This window comes from Sphaeramia orbicularis, chromosome 14 (assembly GCF_902148855.1).
Source record: "Sphaeramia orbicularis chromosome 14, fSphaOr1.1, whole genome shotgun sequence".
Classification (NCBI taxonomy): domain Eukaryota; kingdom Metazoa; phylum Chordata; class Actinopteri; order Kurtiformes; family Apogonidae; genus Sphaeramia; species Sphaeramia orbicularis.
The window spans coordinates 6,463,956-6,483,355 of NC_043970.1; the positions used below are offsets into that span (position 1 = coordinate 6,463,956).

The 19,400-nt window shown below is 39.2% G+C and overlaps 1 protein-coding gene across 1 annotated transcript in view; it reads right to left on the reverse strand.

Annotated features, from left to right (window-relative positions):
- Positions 1-667: 667 nt before the first annotated feature.
- The window catches only part of mybbp1a (MYB binding protein (P160) 1a), a 77,438-nt gene continuing 58,705 nt past the window's right edge, over positions 668-19,400 (reverse strand). The window contains exons 22-27 of the mRNA XM_030153224.1: positions 12,573-12,704; positions 11,912-11,980; positions 8,196-8,309; positions 4,766-4,867; positions 4,535-4,659; positions 668-1,204 (exon numbers count right to left, since the gene is read on the reverse strand). Coding sequence (XP_030009084.1) covers positions 874-1,204; positions 4,535-4,659; positions 4,766-4,867; positions 8,196-8,309; positions 11,912-11,980; positions 12,573-12,704 — 873 coding nt within the window. The 3' untranslated portion in view covers positions 668-873. The remainder of the gene's footprint in view (positions 1,205-4,534; positions 4,660-4,765; positions 4,868-8,195; positions 8,310-11,911; positions 11,981-12,572; positions 12,705-19,400) is intronic.

A 19,400-nucleotide genomic window follows, 5' to 3' on the forward strand; every position in this document is an offset into this window, starting at 1 on the left:
TATAAACTCAGATTTTTGATTTGCTGTAACAAGTGCAATAGAATCGTGTTTTTTTGAACTGAAAAAGCTTTTTTTCCTGTTTTGGATCCTGGTTCAAGCTCTGATTTCCACACAGAGCAACTTATCCAGCACATCACCATTATGACAATTGTGTTGGCTCCTTGAGGCACTCCAAATGCCCTACATTGCTGCTCAGCAGGCAATAATGTTTCAGAGGCATTTCCAGTCCATTGTGACTTCAAATGAATCACAGAACTACTAAACAAACAAGAATGTTTTAGTTGCACTCCTGTCTTCACAAATGTGTCTGGGCACCACCAAAAGTGATGAGGCATGAAATTCCATAAATGAAAATATTGAGTAATAGTAGATTTACACATTATATATAAATTTTGTCAAAGGAAATTTTTTTGTGCCCATTTCAAATTTTGACTACTGTATTAATAAACAGAATCTTTAACAAGGGATATATAAAATAACCTACTTGTAAAATAAAAACTAGATCAAATTTAATACCTATCTTATTGCAGTTCCAGAAATTTTAAGACACCTGAGGCATTAAAGAACATCCTGGGGAATAACAAACTTTATAAGTATCTGTATCCATCTCTATGTACAAGGCAAGAGATGATAGTAATCTGACAGAATATAAATCCTGATGTTGCAATGCATTTCCTGGAAGGTATATTTATTCAGTTATAGAAATGCAGAAACAAAGCAGTCATAGATTAAAAATTTGTAGTAATTAATCTAATCTGCAGTTCACAACATAGAAATTTGTCAAACTGAAACAAAGTCATGTATCGCTGTCAGACATCAACTATATGGAAAACAGAAACAAATGGAAAACAAAAGTGTTCATAGCCCATTTCACTAGTGTGCTTCTTTCTTCTGTTTGCTCTTCTTTTTCTTCTTCTCCACTGTCTTGGCTAGCTCATTGTTGGACTGTATCTTGCTCTTTTTGGCAGGGCTGGCCTGAGAAGCCATTGCTCCTCCAACCTGATGTTTTTTTTTTGTGGTCTTGTCCTTTTTTGTTTGTCCTTTTTGTCCACCTGTACTACTTGAAGTGTCTCCTGCTGCCTCTGTAGGAGTTGCCTTACGTTTTTTCCGCTTTTTAGTTTCTGGTAGAAAGCCTTTCTTCTTCTTAGGAACAGTTTGCTGGTTGACTTCCTTGTCACACTTTGTCTTGTCAGTTTTGGGTTTCCTATTAATGTGAACAAAAAACACATGTAGAGTCATAAATCAATCCAAACAGAAACCTTTGGTCATGGTGAACCAGAATGCTGTATTTCAGTTTTTTAACTTCCTGATTTAACTGGTTGATATAACTGATACATCAGGATAATATTCACAGTACTACACTTTTTTTTTTTTACGATTTCAAAACTCGAGATAGACACTTACTTACCAACTACAGGCCAATTTCTCTCCCTTCACACTTCACACATCCCAGGAAAAATCTTTGTACATATACAGTTTTACTGATAAATACAATTTATTGACTGATCATCAAATCATCAAATCTTTTGACCAAGAAGGTAAGTAGGAAAAGATAGTGACTGCAATGGACAATAAACAACTTCATGAGGGGTATTCACAGATTTCAAAAAAGAATTTGATACCACTGGAGCTGAAATGATTAATAGATTAACAGACTCAAATCAATTTAAAAAAATATTCTATTACATTTTTTTTTAATTGAAGCTTTGTTTCCTTAATTTCACTGCCACTAAACATTGGTTGCACTGTTTTGTTTCACACGGATGTGTATTATGATGCACATAACACCAGGATCAACACAACATGGAGTGCAGCTCAGAAGAGACGAGGACAAAAAGGTAGAAAATGTCTCAAGTGCGGGAACACTTTTAAAGCTGCAGTATGTAGGAATTATGTTCTAAGTAATTGTAAAACTGCCTTGACTGTCACCAGACATTAAGGAATCATGTTCATTTCAAATACTGATCTCACTGACAGTAGTAGTCCAGCCAGAATATGTGCTGTTGAAAAGCTCAGTGTCAGCCCCGAAATGATGTTTATGTTGACATTGTGTGTTTTGGTCTGATGCCCCGCCCATCACCTGTCTGCTAATCACAGAGTTAGAAGCCTTTCAGCATCCAGGTTGCCAGGTCCCAGTGGGCTGCAGCTGGAACATTTTTGATCACAAATGTCTGACGTTATTAAACCTAAAAGGACTCTTATTATTCCCAAATACATCGTGACAAAGTGAGAAGTAAAACAAGGAGATGTATAGGAGATGATTTAGAAACATGGAGACAGCTGAAAGAGGAGAAGGATTTGAAGACCGTCGCCAGCCCTGCCTTAGTCTGACCACCGGTAAGAGCCACTGAGAGCCGGGGTCGCAGTCTCTTCTCCTGGCCCCAGTAGCTCGGCGTCCGTGGTTCGGTTGTGTGTGTGTGTGTGTGTGGGGGGGGGGTGTCGGTAGTCCGGTGTCCGTGGTTCGGTGGTGGTGGGGTGTCGGTAGTTCAGCGTCCGTGGTTCGGTGGTGGTGGTGGTGGGGGTTACAGCGATCGTGCAGCTTGTCGTAAAAGTGAAACCTAATGCTCATTTCCCTTTTCTCTATCTCCTGAATCTTCGCAAACTTTCATTTGAGTGTGCAGGACGTTTGTCCTGGCCTGTTATATATTATGTAGAATAAGTCTGGTGATGATTTTTTTGTATGAAATTTATGGTGTGGTGGCAGGGATTAGAGGAAACGCTAGTAGTAGATGCTCATGCGGGATCTGGCAACCCCTAGCCTGGGGGGAGGAGCAGAACAATGCATCGACCGTGGTACAGAGCTTGTTAATCACAACAGCACGACTTCAATGATGCAGCATTTGCAGCGTAATGCATTAGTCCTGAGAGCCCACACAAGATAATAATGTTTAAGTTAATGCTAATGCTAATATCTCAGCAAAATTAACGCTAATTATGTTGTTAACTTTAGCTCCAGAAAAAAATAGATGCTGCTGCATTACTTGAATTCATGTTTTTTTGTAACTGCTGGTTAAGGAACTGACATTCACATATACCCAAAAGATGCACACATGCACGCACACATGCACACACACATGCTTTCCAGTGATGGTGTCTATAGGCCTACTAGACATGAAAATATCAGGTGAAAGTCAGATAATGAACAAATATAGTACAGTGGGTCTATTTTACATTGTGTAGTATAGTAGTATTTTCAGTTGACATTTGTTAGTCACATAAAAAAAAGTTATTTAATTTCATCTCTGTTTCAGTACATCACAGCGGTGTTTCTTTTGGCCAAGGTAAGGTTAGGTTTAATAAAGGACAAAATGTTTGTCATTTGCAGACATGTCTTTTTGACATTTGTACTACTTCTTTCACCTATTCAAATAGTCCTTTAATTGAATTGAATCAAAGAAAAAAATTGCAACATTACTCAAATAATCAATTCCCGTAGCCCTTGGTACCATTGATCCTGGTATACTCATGAGTAAAAAGGAGAGAAATATGGTACTAGAGTGCACATGGCTAACAAGTTACCTAGAGGACAGATATCAGTATGTAGTATCAGACAATGTCAATTCCAATTTCTTGAAAGTTACTATTACATTCCCCAAGGTTCAGTGCTTGGCCCACAACTATATACAAAGAATATGTGTAGTGTCTAAATTACTAAAACCAATTTTATTTGTTGATGCCATAAATGTATAATTTTTCAGGGAAATTTTATATCAACTTCTACATACAGTGGGAAGTGAAATTAAAGTCTTAAAATGATATTTTGGTATTAATAAATTATTTATTTAATTTAAGTAAAACTATGGTAAGGTCATATTTGCAAAGTGGAAAATTAACACTCCCGTTAAAATTATGATCAATGAAACTGATCAAAAAAATGTGTATGAGGATATAACTGATTGTAAATTATCTAAAGTTATTGCAATAATAGATAAAATCCAAGGTACCTTGAGTCTAAAGTTACTACACATGGCTTGTTGTGTGGAAGTTTGGGGAAACATACACACAAAACCAGCACTAATGAAATTTTTCTGCCATAGAAGAGAGCATTAAAGTTATAAATTGATAAGATTATTATGCACTTCCCAACAAAAAATTCTTACTATCTTACATACATGACAATTTCATGACTTCGTTGATTTTAAAACAGCACAAGTAGTTGAACATTTTGTTTTTGTTTCTTTTCTTTTCTATAGATACCTATTCATGTAAATGTAGGAGAAAAATTGTTTTTATTATGGGATTGTTTTAACCTAAAGAGTAATGTGCTTCAGTATGTCCACATGGTAGGTATAGTAAGGTATAGCTGCAGTTTACACCTTCTCAGTCAGTATTGTCTTGTTTTCCATGTAATTTTGTTATTTATCGTTTGTATTAATTCTTGAAAAAAATGAGATTGGAAAAAGAAAATAGCCGGACTGAATTTAAATAATGAGGTAAACCGGAATCAGAATGACATAAACATGTTTCACTAAATATGATGCGAATAAGGCTGTTGTGTTGAATTAAGACTTGTTGACCAGTGACAATAACTCACATGACTCCAAAGTATTTCATTACAGCCCAGTAGGTGTCCTCCACTTTGCCGGTCTTCTTGAAAGTGATGACTTCAGTCAAAGGTTGTAGGACATTCTGAATGGGCTGCAGGTCCAGAGAAAGCTTCTACACACAGCAGACACAGACACACACACACACAGAGCATGTGAACTGATGGACAGCGCACTGAGTAGCTTTACACCTGACCTCCTCCTCCTCCTCGCCCACCTACCTGCTGTTGACTGTGCTTGAGCACAAAATGACAGAGTTCCAGAATCTTCAGCAGCCTCTCCTTCCCCACCTTGCTTTCAGTGTAACGGAAGTGCTGGAGACTCTGAGAGCAAGAGACAGAGAAAGTCAGACATAGAGAAAGAGAGTTGATGGTACTGAGAAATGTTAATTGCAGCCCTGAATTCCACTGCAGCTCTCACTTTAACTGAGGTGACATTGAACTTCAGGAATGGACGACAAGATTCAGTCCCCATAAACTATTAAAATAGTGTAAAATAGAGCTGAAACGATTAATTGACTCTGTCAAAACACTTATTTGATTACAATTTTCCTGAATTGAACATGTGTTTCCATAATTTTGCTGCTGCTAAATATTGGTTTCCACTCCTGAGTTTCACACAGACAATTATTGTGATGTACCTGATAGCAAAAAATGTTTATATGTTCACTTTTCTTCATTGGAACCTTCATTTACTCCTTTTTAAACCTTAAGCTTTCACATAAACATTAAAAATATTTCTCTTTATTTGTAGTTGAGTTATATGTTAGTTCCATCTTAAGTTGTTAGTAAGCTGGATCCAAATGTGCTGAAGACTGAAGTGCACATACTGTTTGCAGATGTCTTTAACTTGTTTGTTCATACATATATATATATATATATATATATATATATATATATATATATATATATATATATATATATATATTTTTTTTTTTTTTTTTTTTTTTTTTTTTCTGCGATTAATTACGATTAATCCCATAGTTATTGGGGGGTGGTTGCCGGCATCAACAGCGTGTATTCCCTTTAAGTGATATTTCAGACTTGAAGTACTTCGATGATAAAAAATAATTCCACATTGCAGTGCTTACAAACAACGTTGGCCTTCTCAACCCCACCATGTGAAGACATTTAAAATGAAAATGTCCTTGTAAAAGACCGGTACTTTTCTCCATGTTTATGTCCTCACCAGTTTATTTCCAGTTGTGAGTGACTGACAGGAGTCTTAAGCCCACTAGTCAGTACTAATACTAATAAGCACAATAATATGTAATGTTCAGTTGTTAAAAGCAAACAAAGGGGGCCCTCTGGTGGTCGGAATAAATTGCACTAACGTATGTTTTATACTTGCGGTGTTCCCGTAGCCAGTTCGGACATAAGAAGGAACTAACGGACACGTTTCTTTCACTCTGTTTGTATGGCCCGAAAAACGTTTGCCTGTGATTATTTTATGTTCAGTTGTTGTAAGAATGAATAGTATAAAATATCTCTAATGTGAACCTTTGTTGCTGGATAAAAAGATGTTGTAAATCTTAAATTAATCTGTAAATGCTAATCGTTAGCATGTCTATGGATTTTCCCATTCAAGTTAGCATTGAGCTAGCAGTCTTTTTCCCATTCAGTTAAATGTATAATGCCATGTAAATGTACTAAGGCAACGAACATAACTGAGACATATTTTGTATGTATGTTGCAGTTTTACAGTGAGTCTCAAGTAAAAGTCTGGAGAGAAGTTTTCGGCATCTGGCTTTTCTTGGGAAACTTGTTATCTATCTGCCGAGCTAGTCACTACACGCACACAAGCAGGGGCAGAATAATATGAGTTATAATAAAACGGCATTAACGTGAGCAAAAAAAAATTGTTGGCATTGTTTAATGAATGCGTTAACGTGGTAATAATGCGTTAACTTGCCCAGCCTTTATACATACATATACATATATATATATACATACATATACATATACATATATATATATATATATATATATATATAAAAATACTGTTATTATTCTATCTTTCTATGTAGATATTTATTCAGTCTCTGCATTTTATCCATCCTAATACCTACAGTACCTAGCATTAGCATTAACCACATAGCACACATTAGCAGTGTTGGGAATAACGGCATTAAAAATAGCAGCATTACTCACGCCGTTATTCTTTTCCAGTAACAGGTAATCTAATGAATTACTATTTGAAACGTTACTACGCCGTTACCATTACTGGCAGTGAAATGTGGTGCATTACTATGCACTGATATCTGACAGCTGTTTTCCGTCCTGGCTTGCTCATCCAGGCACGAGAGGTGTGACGTTCGTGGACGAGTCAAGTCTTTAGAATGGCTCTTGTCAGTGAACGATAAGAACCGATTCTTTGCGAGCTGTTCATTTACAAGCCATTCTTATATTCAAATTGCCCACACTGCCTTCATGCGTCACCTGTGTGCCCCATGAGTCCGAGTTCTCCACGCTACCTTCACCTGAACGACTAATTACATGTCCGAGTTTGAGTCGTCCGCAGCACACCCCATTCACTTGAACGCAGCTACGTGCGCAGCTAACTTAGGGGAGGAGTTATCAGTGAGTCCGATTGACTGGATTGAAGACATTTACTGCTTTATCAGGGAGGAGCGACTGAAAAAAGTGGAGATACGGGATTAACTGGCAGAGCATCTTCTTCCTATAAATGCAGATATACATTTATAGGGTGGAAAAGCCGGGCCCTGGTGGACCCCAGCCTCACCACAGTTATGGTATGAAGTACATCTCTGCTGTTCTACTCTATGCAACTGGCCCATGAAACACGCTCAAAAATCAGTTTCCTTTTACATTTTTGAAAGTTTTTCAAAAAAGTAACGCAATAATTACTTTCTCTGGTAACTAATTACATTTATGAAGGAGTAATTCCATTACTAATTCAATTACTTTTTTTGGGAAAGTAACTAGTAACTATAACGATTTACTTTTTAAAAGTAATTTGCCCAACACTGCACATTAGTAGCAGTGAGCTCCTGTGAGGCATGGACAGGAAAATTAACCTATATCCACCCATTTTTAATGCCGGGGGAAACTAGATCACATAGAGAGCAGGCGAGAACAGGTAAAGTCACCTCATCTGAGTTGAAGCTGGAACTTTGTTCCTGTGAGGTGTGAGGTGAAGTGCTACCCACAACGCCATCGTATCACCCAGATTACACTCAGTCTTTACTTTCATTTAACTTTGCAAACGTGTTTGCTACATCTTGTTTTGTCATCTTTGCTTTATTATGCCTTATGTTGTTTCTGTCTTATGTTTGTTCTAAGTCTGTTCTTGTAAATGTAAGTAGTAGAAAGTAAAGACATAAGAGTAAGGAGAAATGGTAAGAATTCCGACTTTTTGACCAGTGACATATCCATAATAATCACACTGTAAATAACAACCACTTGAATTCTTATTCATGCTTTAACTTTATTACAGATGTTATATTTGGTGCACTGAAGGTAGGCCTAACGTGTTTAGAAAGGTGCCTACAAATAACATTTATTATTGTTGTTATTTTTTGTTCGAATTTGTCACTAAATGTTTTACATCGAAGAATGCAGAGATAAACTATTTAGTGCAAAATGCTCAGTGCTAAGTAACGTATCCCATGGTTGCTGCAGTGTGACTTACTGTTGTGATTTGACTTGTGACCTGCACACAGAGCTCAGTCCACTGATCTCCGCCAAGCAGTTGCTGGACCTCTTTGCTCTGCAATGCCTGCAGCACCAACACACACGCCTGACCCTGCACACAGACATTCAGCAAGTAAACCCAGAGAGAATCAACACACGGCAGCAGAGAGGCTGAAGGCTGAGTCTGTGGGCCCAGTTATGTCAACAAGCAAACAACATTCCACTCTCTAGTAGAACTAGAACTTACTGTAGCATCTTGGGGAAAATTTTGATGGCACTGAATAAAATGTTTTTACCGAACTAGTTAATGATACATTTGAGGATTGTATGAAGCCATTCTGGGGCCATAAGTTTTGTACATGAAAAAATAAAATTTGAAACTGAAAATTCAAGTTTTGACTTTGAATTTTGAAAAATACAAAAATGTAGTCAAATTAAAAATGAGTGTATGAAAAACATTTTTCAGGTTAAATATAATTTTGATTCAAGGCTAAAGACGTGCATTTTGTCTTCTGTTTATGTAAATACAGTTTTTTCTTTTGTTCAGACAAGGATAATTTTGATTCACTTCGGTAATTCCTCTGAATAAATTATTTATTTTCATTTTCATATATATTTTCATATGTGAGGTTTTATTTTTGTCAGTTGCATGTTTTATCTTTTCAGATTCAGATCTTTTTTTTTTTTTACACTTTCAAATCTTTTTTCTTCCATTTTCAGACCTTTTTTTTTTTTGCTTTCAAATCTGTTTTTCAGTTTCAGATCTTTTTTTTTGTGTACAAAACTTTTGGCCCTGATGTGGCGTAGGTAGGTGGCCTCAACTGCGAGGGGTATGGAATCATGAGTGACAGCATAACAAAAAGGCTAGGAACCTTCCACACTCATGTTGCCTTCAGGGAACGTAGGAACTAAATTCAGACAACACTTTATAGCAGATGGGACTTTTGACCACAGAAAGATGCTCTGAGGGCAGAAACTGTTGTGATTGGTCCAATCAGAACAGAGGAGAGGCAGGAGAAGTAAGCACTAAGGGCTCTTGCTTCTCACCCAGAGCTCACGGGAGCCACGGCCCCCCCCTTACCTCCACACGGATCGGTGTTCAGAGCAGTGGCCAGTGGTTTCTGTTAGCAGCCCTTAGCAGAACATTGGAGCTGAAACAATTCTGAGGCTCTTTGCGGACTGTGGATCCATCCTTTTGTTGTTGCTCCTTGGTGGAGGTTTGTTTCTGCTCCCGGTCTCAGCCCAAACGGAATGAATGACAAAAACAAAGGAGGTTGATCTTCACAGCTCCTGGAATCACCTCTTCTATGCCTCACCCAAGGAACGGAGACTCTATCTATCTGAGCGTAAAGGATGGCAAAGGGGACCAGGCCTGAGGAGGCAAACCGGCAGGGAAGCTCTCCTCGTGGCTGCAATGAGCAAAGCCTCCGCAGTGAAGCTGGCCAAATGAGCCGGTGGGCAGAGGAAGGTGTCGGATGCCAGTATCACATAGGTATCAAACTCCGGTCCTCGAGGGCCGGTATCCTGCATGTTTTAGATGTTTCCCTCTTCTAGCACACCTGACGGTCGTTATCAGGCTTCTGCAGAGTTGAATGATAGGCTTATCATTTGAATCAAGTGTGTTGGAAGAGGGAAACATCTAAAACATGCAGGATACCAGCCCTTGAGGATCTGAGTTTGACACCCCTGCAGTATCAGATCTGACGACCTGTCTAAGGACTCCGGCTGCGCCTCCGGGAAGCTGTCCCCCACCAACAGCAGCTCTGAGCTGTCAGACTGCGCCTCCGATGAGAACAAACTGTCCATGGACGCGGTGAGCAACGAGATCATGTCCCAGAGAAGCCAGGGCAGGGGGCCAGACATAGAAAAGCCACACAGAGACCGAACCAGACCGACTGATTTGAATAAATTCCCCTGAACTTTGGAGTGCGATGGAAACGCAATTACTAGGAATTCTTTTACCCAAATAAGTTCCTGGTAAATAAGTTCCTGGTAATAAAATTTCTGGGCTTTTGGTGGAAAAAGGCCTACTCATTCCATTTGGGCCGAGAACTGGAAAACGAACCTCCACCGAGGAACAACAAAAGGACAGATCCACGGTCCACGAAGAGCCGTCAACAGGAAACACCGGCTGCTGCACCAACATCACCGTCTGATCCGTGTGGAGGTAAGGAGGGGGGGGCACGGCACCCATGGGCTCCAGGGGAAAAGCAAGAGCCCTTAGCGCTTACTTCTCCCGCCTCTCCTGTTTTGATTAGTTGCTTTGATTGGACCAATCCCAACAGTTTCTGCAAGTTTCCCAACAGTTTCTCAAGTTTTGTACTTGAAAAAACTGAAAAAAAAAAAAAAAGACTTTTCATACACTTATTTTCAATTTGACTACATTATTCTGTTTTCCAAAATTCAAGATCAAAACTTGAATTTTCAGTTTCAAATTTAATTTTTTCATATACAAAAGTTTTGGCCCCAGAATGGTTCCGCAGATTTGGTACCTTTAACACCTGGGGCCTAATTTACAAACTGTGTAGGATGCATGCTAAAAATGTATTTGCCCAAAACAATGAAAATGACATTCACAAAACATTTTCCCCCTTTATTCTAGACTGGGAATGTGGGTATATAAATCAGCACTTGAGGAACAGTGATGTATGGATATGAGTTGATAATCAGTCGTTCTTCATAATAATCATGGCATCCATCATGAAGCATTACACACCCATGCCACTGCTTACATGATCATACATCCAAAAATCAAAGGTAGACCTCCTCCCAGACCTGAATGAGGGTATCAGTGAACTTTTGAACAGTCTGTGGTACTTGCAGTGTTTGATGCACCAATACATCATGCCTCACTGGCTTTCATTTCACAAATGAAGACAGAGGACATCAGTGTCAGTCAACACAGGAAAAAGTTCAGAAACCACCTACACACTTTTGTCAGATGGAACTGGGCCTTTTCTTACATGAGTACAACCAGGGACCACTGAGCCAGTGTAAGGTCTGGAAATGGGTCAAAGGATTTCATTAAGGTACAGCCATCATTTATCCAACCATCACTGTGCCACTACCAACTGGTCAAGCTGGATGCTGTTAAAGGCAGCAAAACCTTAGCCATAGCTTCTTTGGACTTTCATGTCTGTCATGTGTTCAGTGTGACACTGCTCTTGTCTATGAAGAAAATAGCTGAGCTGCGCAGTGCTGAACTGTGAACCCAAGTCCTAGTAGAGGATGTTAGGCCCTCACTACACCTTCATGTAATCAGTTTTTGACAGGTTGGTCTTCAACATGCTCATTTTTGCAGCATTTCTCCCTGTTCCTTCTCTCAATGAGCACATACTAGTTTTGTGACTCGATTATTGCCCTTCTGCAGCTCTGTTAAGCTCTCGAGTTAAAGTTTCCACGCAAGTGCACACAACTTCTTCCATTGGGTTTATTTAGATATATAGATCCGAAATTGTTATGGTGGTACATACCTCTTTCAGGCCCTGTTTTGTGCATAGGTAGCAGTTACAAATGGAGCAATGCTTGCATTTTTTCTTGCCAGACTTGACAATTATGTGTACTTCTTTACAAAAACATTTTGTTTTGTTTATTAAGTATCGTGTCCTGAAGATGTGTTTTTACACAAAGTTTTATATCAATGCCCTTATCTGAACATGTGTGTGGATTAGAGCCATTAAACATGCAGTGTAATGGGAAATGGATCTTCCGTACCTGTTGGTGTTCTCTGAGCCCAGCTGTGATGTACTGCACTGCTGTATCCAACAGGTTCACACACAATACCTGCAAACAACACACATTATTTTAACTAGTGATAACAACAGAGCAGAGGCAACACCTGTTTTGAGACAAAGGCGAAATTTACATTGCCAGCCATAGTGCTCAATTCGGATTTATTGCTCAAAACTAATTTTTTTTGTTTGGCTGTTCACAGATTTTTCTGTCTGAATGTGCCTAACAACAGACCACAGTATGAACTGTGCCAAACACCTAAGAGCAGTTATGTTCTAAATCTTCTGTATTTATACATATTCAGACTGTTGTCTTTTTTAGTAAATTTGAATTTTTTGAATTCATGTTTACACCAACAATTACAATATGTAGTATTTCACTATATAGTGAAATACTTCTTTACAATATTTGAGTCACTCCCTCCAGGGCAGAGGAGTGATCATTATAAAGAGTTTTAATGGTCAAATGAATTCTGACTGGACTGTTCAGATTGATGTCAAACTGCAATTGATCAGGTCAAATTTAGAAAGATCACATTAAATGAGGTTTGTACTGTTCATACTGTCATGAAAAAAAAACAACACCTGAGACACATGTAACTGAATAGATCAGATGGGTCAGTCAGAGAGGTGTTTGTACTTACTGGGAACCTGTTGAACAGGTCGGTGAACATCTTAGTGCTCAGTGAACTCTTCCTCCTGGTCATGAATGAGTTCAGGGCATCTCTGAAGAGACCGGACACACGAGGCACATCCACATTGCCCATGAACCTCAACTGGACACATACATATTAGATTTTCATTTATTAAAAGGATTTTACAGGAGACTTCCATTTTGTGGGTGAAAACACCCAAGCATATTATTTAGTGTGAAATACACCTGATCAGTAATTGGAGGCATAAGGAAGTGACAGGAAATGAAACCATTACACTAAAAACTGGTCTAATAGGACTTGTCTTATGTTTATAGTGGAATTAATGTTCTTGTATCGCTGTGGGTTCAGGAAGGTTTTTGCTGCTATACTTGCTATGCATGCAGTCCCATGTGGTGAAGAGCACTTGTAATGTTTTACAGAGAGCACCTGTAATGTTTTTGTTTCTTTTTTGCAAAGTGGATTTTTCTGAATATTTGGATTTTGTAAAGACTTGTTACCACAGAAGTTTGCTTCTTGTTCCCCTTGAGTTAAAGCAGCCAATGAGGTATGTTCTACATTTACAATTTAATTATGCTAATTAGAGTTGATGAGACATGAAAGTGGAAGCTAACTTTCTGTGAATGTTCAGGATATAATCTGTTAAGAAAGAAATGTAAAGGAAAATGTATATTTAATTTGTTTTATCTATTATTCTCTATGACATTGTTTATATAGCTTTATGCTCATTTCATGTGATTTTTTTCTTTTGTTCATCTAGTTCTCACAGCATGGCATGTTAATGACATGGATATGCAACAAATGCCCAATAATGTCAATAATGCTTTGAGCTCATGATTTCAATTGAAGGGGAGTAATAAGTGGTCTTGCATTACCATTTAACATTTAACATTTAAACTTTTTGTGAAATCAAAACAGTTGGAGAGTCATCTTACATATTCAGCATGTAAGATTTAGAAGGAATAATGAGGATCTAATAGCAGAAAGGGAATATACTACTTATAAAAAAACAAACAAATTATGAAGTAATGAAACTACTTTGTTTAATCAGTTTACTCCCTCTCTGCCACTGTGTTTTTCAATATCTGAAAGTGACCATGGGATATCACACATAAATTCCTTGAAGTTAGGCCTTATTTAACTTACTGATCTGATTACCTGGTTGAGAATTCAGGCGCATTTTTTTTTTTTTTTTTTCAAAAAAGAATGTCTTCACTTCTTTATCAAATGTGAATAAGCAAGTCAGTGCTTAGACTCTATGTTAATAATGTACCAGAAAAGCCATAGAAACTATTCATTGCTTATTTGTCACAAGCCATTCTATTATTGATTCTCCTCATATCATACAGATATAACATCAAAGTAATGAATATTAAACACGGTGAACTGAGCTGTGAACGTGATAAAACATAATAAAGAAATATGGCAAAAAGTGTGAACACTAAGCTATTGTCCAGAACATGCTGCTCTTGTGTACATAAAGGGCCCAGTTCTCCAGCACTGACCCACTTCCTAACCCAGTAAATACTAATACACAAGAGTTTTCTGTAATCCACAACTATGGAATACCATCTATTTCAACCATAAACATTGCAATACCTTTGTTAGGTTAATAATGTCTGTGCAAACATGGCCATGGAAACCATAAGTCACCTAAAGACATCATCTAAACTTCATACCCACCAAGCACCTGCAGATAGATTTTGGGGGAGTCAGTGGTTATCGCATGGCTGGTAAATGCACCAGATGAAACCAATGTGACTTTGACCATCCACTGAACAGACCATGACATTAATCATAGGGTTGGTGGTCAAAGCTAACAATGATGAGGAGCAGGTGCAGCGGCACCAGGGATGGGTACCAAACCCTGGTGCTAAATGGACCTTGGGTCAAATAATTAAAGACTGGAATATCGATAATTCCAATGGGACCTGGGTTTGGGTCTTTGAAAGGTAGGTTCTCTCTGTCACACACTGCAGCTCCAAGTAGCTCAAACACACAGACAACAAAGTGGACACCTCACTCGATGACATAAGTCCAACAAGTCATACAGAAACATGAGAGATCTGTCCAAAAACCTAGCAATAGTCCCTCAAGTACAGGCAGAGAAATGCATAGCTGGATGTTTAGGCTGTAGTTCATCTGTCTGCCCTGTGTATGTTATATACCGTTACAGCCTGGAGAACAAATACAAATATGAGTTAATGATTAAGCATAACCAGCCGATAGTTTTTCTGTGGCTGTGTTCATAAATATCATCTGAAATGATCAGAATGTTGTCTTCAGGAGGCTGCAGGAAAACTACTACACTGTGAAAATACTGACAGTCCTGCATTCAGTTTTGTACATAAAAATGATGGTGAGTGCAGTGTTACGTGGTTCCACACTAAAGTAAGCCAGTGTTCTAATATGAATATAATTTACAATAGCTAATATAAAATATAACCCTGAATTAGAAATAATTAAAACCCCATTGGAAAATGTAAGAATGTAGCAATGTTCTGTTTAATTAATTGATAAATCTGTTTATATATTGCACACATCCTTGCATCCAGAGTGGATTCTTTTTTAATTTGGATTCTTAGTAACTTGGTTCCAACCCTAACCCTAACCCTGATAAACCAGCTCATTTGCATAGTTTTGAGTGGAACTATCATAGTTACCTCCACCAAGGAGGTTATGTTTTCATCGGGGTTTGTCTGTTTGTCTGTCTGTTAGCAAGATAACTCAAAAAGTTATGGAAGGATTTTGATGACATTTTCAGGAAATGTTGATACTGGCATAACAAATGATTACATTTTGGTGGTGATTGGGGGGGACTGATCTACCTTGGTGGTGGTCTGGTCCTGTCTGAGTGCTTTTCTAGTTAAGAATGCATCATTAAAAGATGGCAATGCAGAATAGACAATAATACAAGAACACTACTGCATCCAGCTCCACTTTTTAAACTTTTTTTTCCCAGTTCCTGTGTTCCTCAAGTTTTTTTTTTATATAGTTTATTATTTGTTCTTATATTCAAATAGTGGAAGCGGAATGCACATAGTATGAGCAGGGTGGCCGCAAGTGGAACCCATGTGCCATATTTGATATCCTAGACCAGGGGTGTCCAATTCTGGTCCTCGAGGGCCGGTACCCTGCATGTTTTAGACATTTCCCTCTTCCAGCACACCTGACAGTCGTTATCAGGCTTCTGCAGAGCTTGATGATAGGCTTATCATTTGAATCAGGTGTGCTGGAGGAGAGATACATGTAAAACATGCAGAACACTGGCCCTCGAGGACCAGGATTGGACACCCTTGTCCTAGACGGACTGAGGATGAACCAGCATGGCAACTCAGAGCAGGTGCAAAGCCAGAGTTGAAGAGAGGGGTCTGGCTGCAGACCTCCACTGTCAGACCTCTCCCTCACAGACCGCCATTGTGAGGCACCTCCACTGTCACGACCAGAAACAGTGTAGCTTTGATACACTTCCATCAGAAGAAGAGGAAGAAGATAGAGGAAGATAGAAGAAGAAGATATCCATGCCTGAGCGAACGATACGTAACAACTTTTCAACACAGAAAAAATAAGTTTACATTCACCAGAACTTGTGCTTTCTCCACTGTTTATACTTGGATACTAACATTAGACTTTAGTTACAAAAACAGCTGAATGTAACTCTGCCATGATTTATAGTTTTTACCCCATGGCTAACCTTGGGCCAAAGGGGAATTGTAATCATTTAGCCATCTGGACTCTTACAAGTACCTGGGTGTTCACCTGAACCATAACCTGGACTGGGCTGCCAACACCCAGGCTCTTTTCAAAAAGGGCCAAAACAGACTCCACCTACTGCGGAGACTGAGGTCCTTGGAGTGCAGAAAGCTCTCCTGAGGACCTTTAACGAGTCTGCAGTTGCAACGGCCATCCTTTACAGTGTGGTCTGCTGGAGCAGCAGCATCATGGCAGCAGAGAGGAGAAGACTGAACAAACTGGTGAAGAAAGCCGGTTCGGTTCTAGGCTGTAGTCTAGATCCAGTGGAGGTGGTGGGGGACAGAAGAATGACAACAAAGCTGTCATCAATCAGGGACAATGTCTCCCACCCCCTACATGAGACTGTAAGAGCCCTGGAAAGCTCCATCAGTGACCGGCTTCTTCACCCATGCTGTACGAAGTAGAGATACCGCAGGTCCTTCCTTCCCTCTGCTGTCAGACTGCACAACCAGTCCTGCTCCCAGTAGAGTAGATCACCACATATGTCATGTAATAACATCCCTCCCTCCATTCCATCTAATGTTGTATATATATATATATATATATATATATATATATATATATATTCAGATCCATATTTATATATGTATATTTTTTTTCTATATGTATAACCATTGCACTACATACCAAAGCATATTTGCACTCTCCTTTTTAAACACTTTTTTCTTATAGTCAAAGTTATATGACTGTTTTACGTGAATGTGTATGTTTCTATGCTGCTGTTAACACTGTAAATTTCCCCATTGTGGGATCAATAAAGGAATATCTTATCTTATCTTATCTGTCCGTCTGTCCATCTGACTGTCTGTCCATCTGGGGGGTATTAGTGCAATGCACATAGTGTTTATTAAACTAGTTAGCAGCTACGTAGCGCAAGTGTTAGCAAACTGAAAATTTCTGAAAGAAATCGCATGTCTGAAGTAAAGTCGACTGTTAACCGTTGATAGGTTTTTAATTCAATGACTTATGTTCATTTCCCTTTATTTAAATTAGGGGCAGATAGTGATGGGTATTGCACTTTACCTTTTGATCCTATTTGAGTTTCCTAAGCTATTCACCCTACTCGTAAGAAAGCTCTTCCATGTGTTATTGCTGTTAGCCCATCCATCCCTTCAGTTGAGCCAGCGCAGTAAAATAATGGCATTCCCACAGTTGCATGGTGCTTGCCACTGTTTTGCAGTTTTTTTTACCGTCCAAATTCCCCAAATTCTGCTTATTAACTTACATTTTCAAATATCTTTGGGACATCTTATTGATGACTTCACATTTTATTTGTCTTTTCCCAAAGAAACCTCATCTAGTTATCATGTCTGTCTGTCTGAAATTAATCATTATAAACAGATGATTACGGTAAATCCTATAATGGGAAGTATGTGTACAAAGTGAACCTGTGACCTGTTTTCTGTCTTTCACAGATGCATCCCTCTATGATATAGAGTGACGTAAAGCAGCCTGAAAAAGAGCATAAAAAAAAAAGAGCATATTACACTGGTCTACAATTTTTTTTTTTAGAAATGATGTGCTTCCGAGATTAAATGTGCTAAATGTTATGTATTTGAATAGGATTAATTGGAAAACAAATGACGATTGCTGGTTTGCTGATTTCAAAGTTTATGATAAAGTGTTATTATACATATATTGGTTTATGTACATTTATACAATAGATTAATAAACGTTCCACTAGACAGAACCTGAAAAGTGAATGTATTGTAATGTACAGACAGTGTTTTGAAGTACATCTGGTAGCTCTGAGACTAATACTCCTTTTGAGTTGAACCCATTCTCTCATTAATTCTCAAATTTCACATTTTGACCCAAGACTGTATCTTGGAAACTTCAGCCAACCAGCATTTCGGAATGGATTTTTTTTATCAGTGACACACGAAGTAAAGTTTCACTACTTTTATTCTGGAAGCATTTTACTTGTAGACCAGCATCCAGAAGAAAATCATTTCCCCATTCAGTAATTTTGCAAGAAAAAAAAAAAAACTGTCAGGCAACCACATGAAATATTTTACTTACCAAATATGCTATTCGATCTCCTTTTGAAAATTGTAGGTTTAAAATAACCACAGGTACGATTTGTTTTTAAAATTGTATATTTCCGGTCCTGACAGTGGCGGCCCATTTTATTTTGAAAGTTTACGTATTTCTGGTCCTGACAGTGGAGGTGCCTCACAGTGGTGGTCTGCGGGAGAGGGTTCTGACAGTGGAGGTCTGCAGCCAAACCCTGTTGGAGGTGAAGACACTCCATCCTCTCTAAAGTGGGGTACACACACAAAGATAATCATGCTGTTTTTGTCCTGATTTTCCCCCTTCCCGACCAAAGACGCCAAACGCCAGATTATTTTATGTTTTATAAGATTATCCTAACTAACTGGACCAGCTCTATACCCTCCATCGGGTGCTCGAGGGTTCCTGGGAGTTCGCCCAACCAGTCCACATGTGTTTTGTGGATTTGGAGAACGCATTCGACTGTGTCCCTTGTGATATTCTGTGGGGGGTGCTTTGGGAGTATGGGGTCCGGGGCCCTCTGTTAAGGGCAGTCCGGTCCTTGTATGACCAAAGCAGGAGCCTGGTTCGCATTGCCGGCAGTAAGTCAGACCTGTTCCAGGTGCATGTTGGACTCCAGCAGGGCTGCCCTTTGTCACTGGTTCTGTTCATAATTTTTATGGACAGAATTTCTAGGCACAGCCAGGGGCCGGAGGGGTCTGGTTTGGGGACCACAGAATTTCATCTCTGCTTTTTGCGGATGATGTTGTCCTGTTGGCCTCATTGAGCCTGGACCTCCAGCGTGCCCTGGGGCGGTTTGCAGCCGAGTGTGAAGCGAGTGGGATAAGGATCAGCACCTCCAAATCCGAGGCCATGGTTCTCAACCGGAAAAAGGTGGCCTGCCCTCTCCGGGTTGGTGGAGAGCCCTTGCCCCAAGTGGAGGAGTTCAAGTATCTCGGGGTCTTGTTCACGAGTGAGGGAAGGATGGAGTGTGAGATTGACAGACGGATCGGAGCAGCGTCTGCAGTGATGCAGTTGTTGTACCGGTCTGTCGTGGTGAAGAAGGAGCTGAGC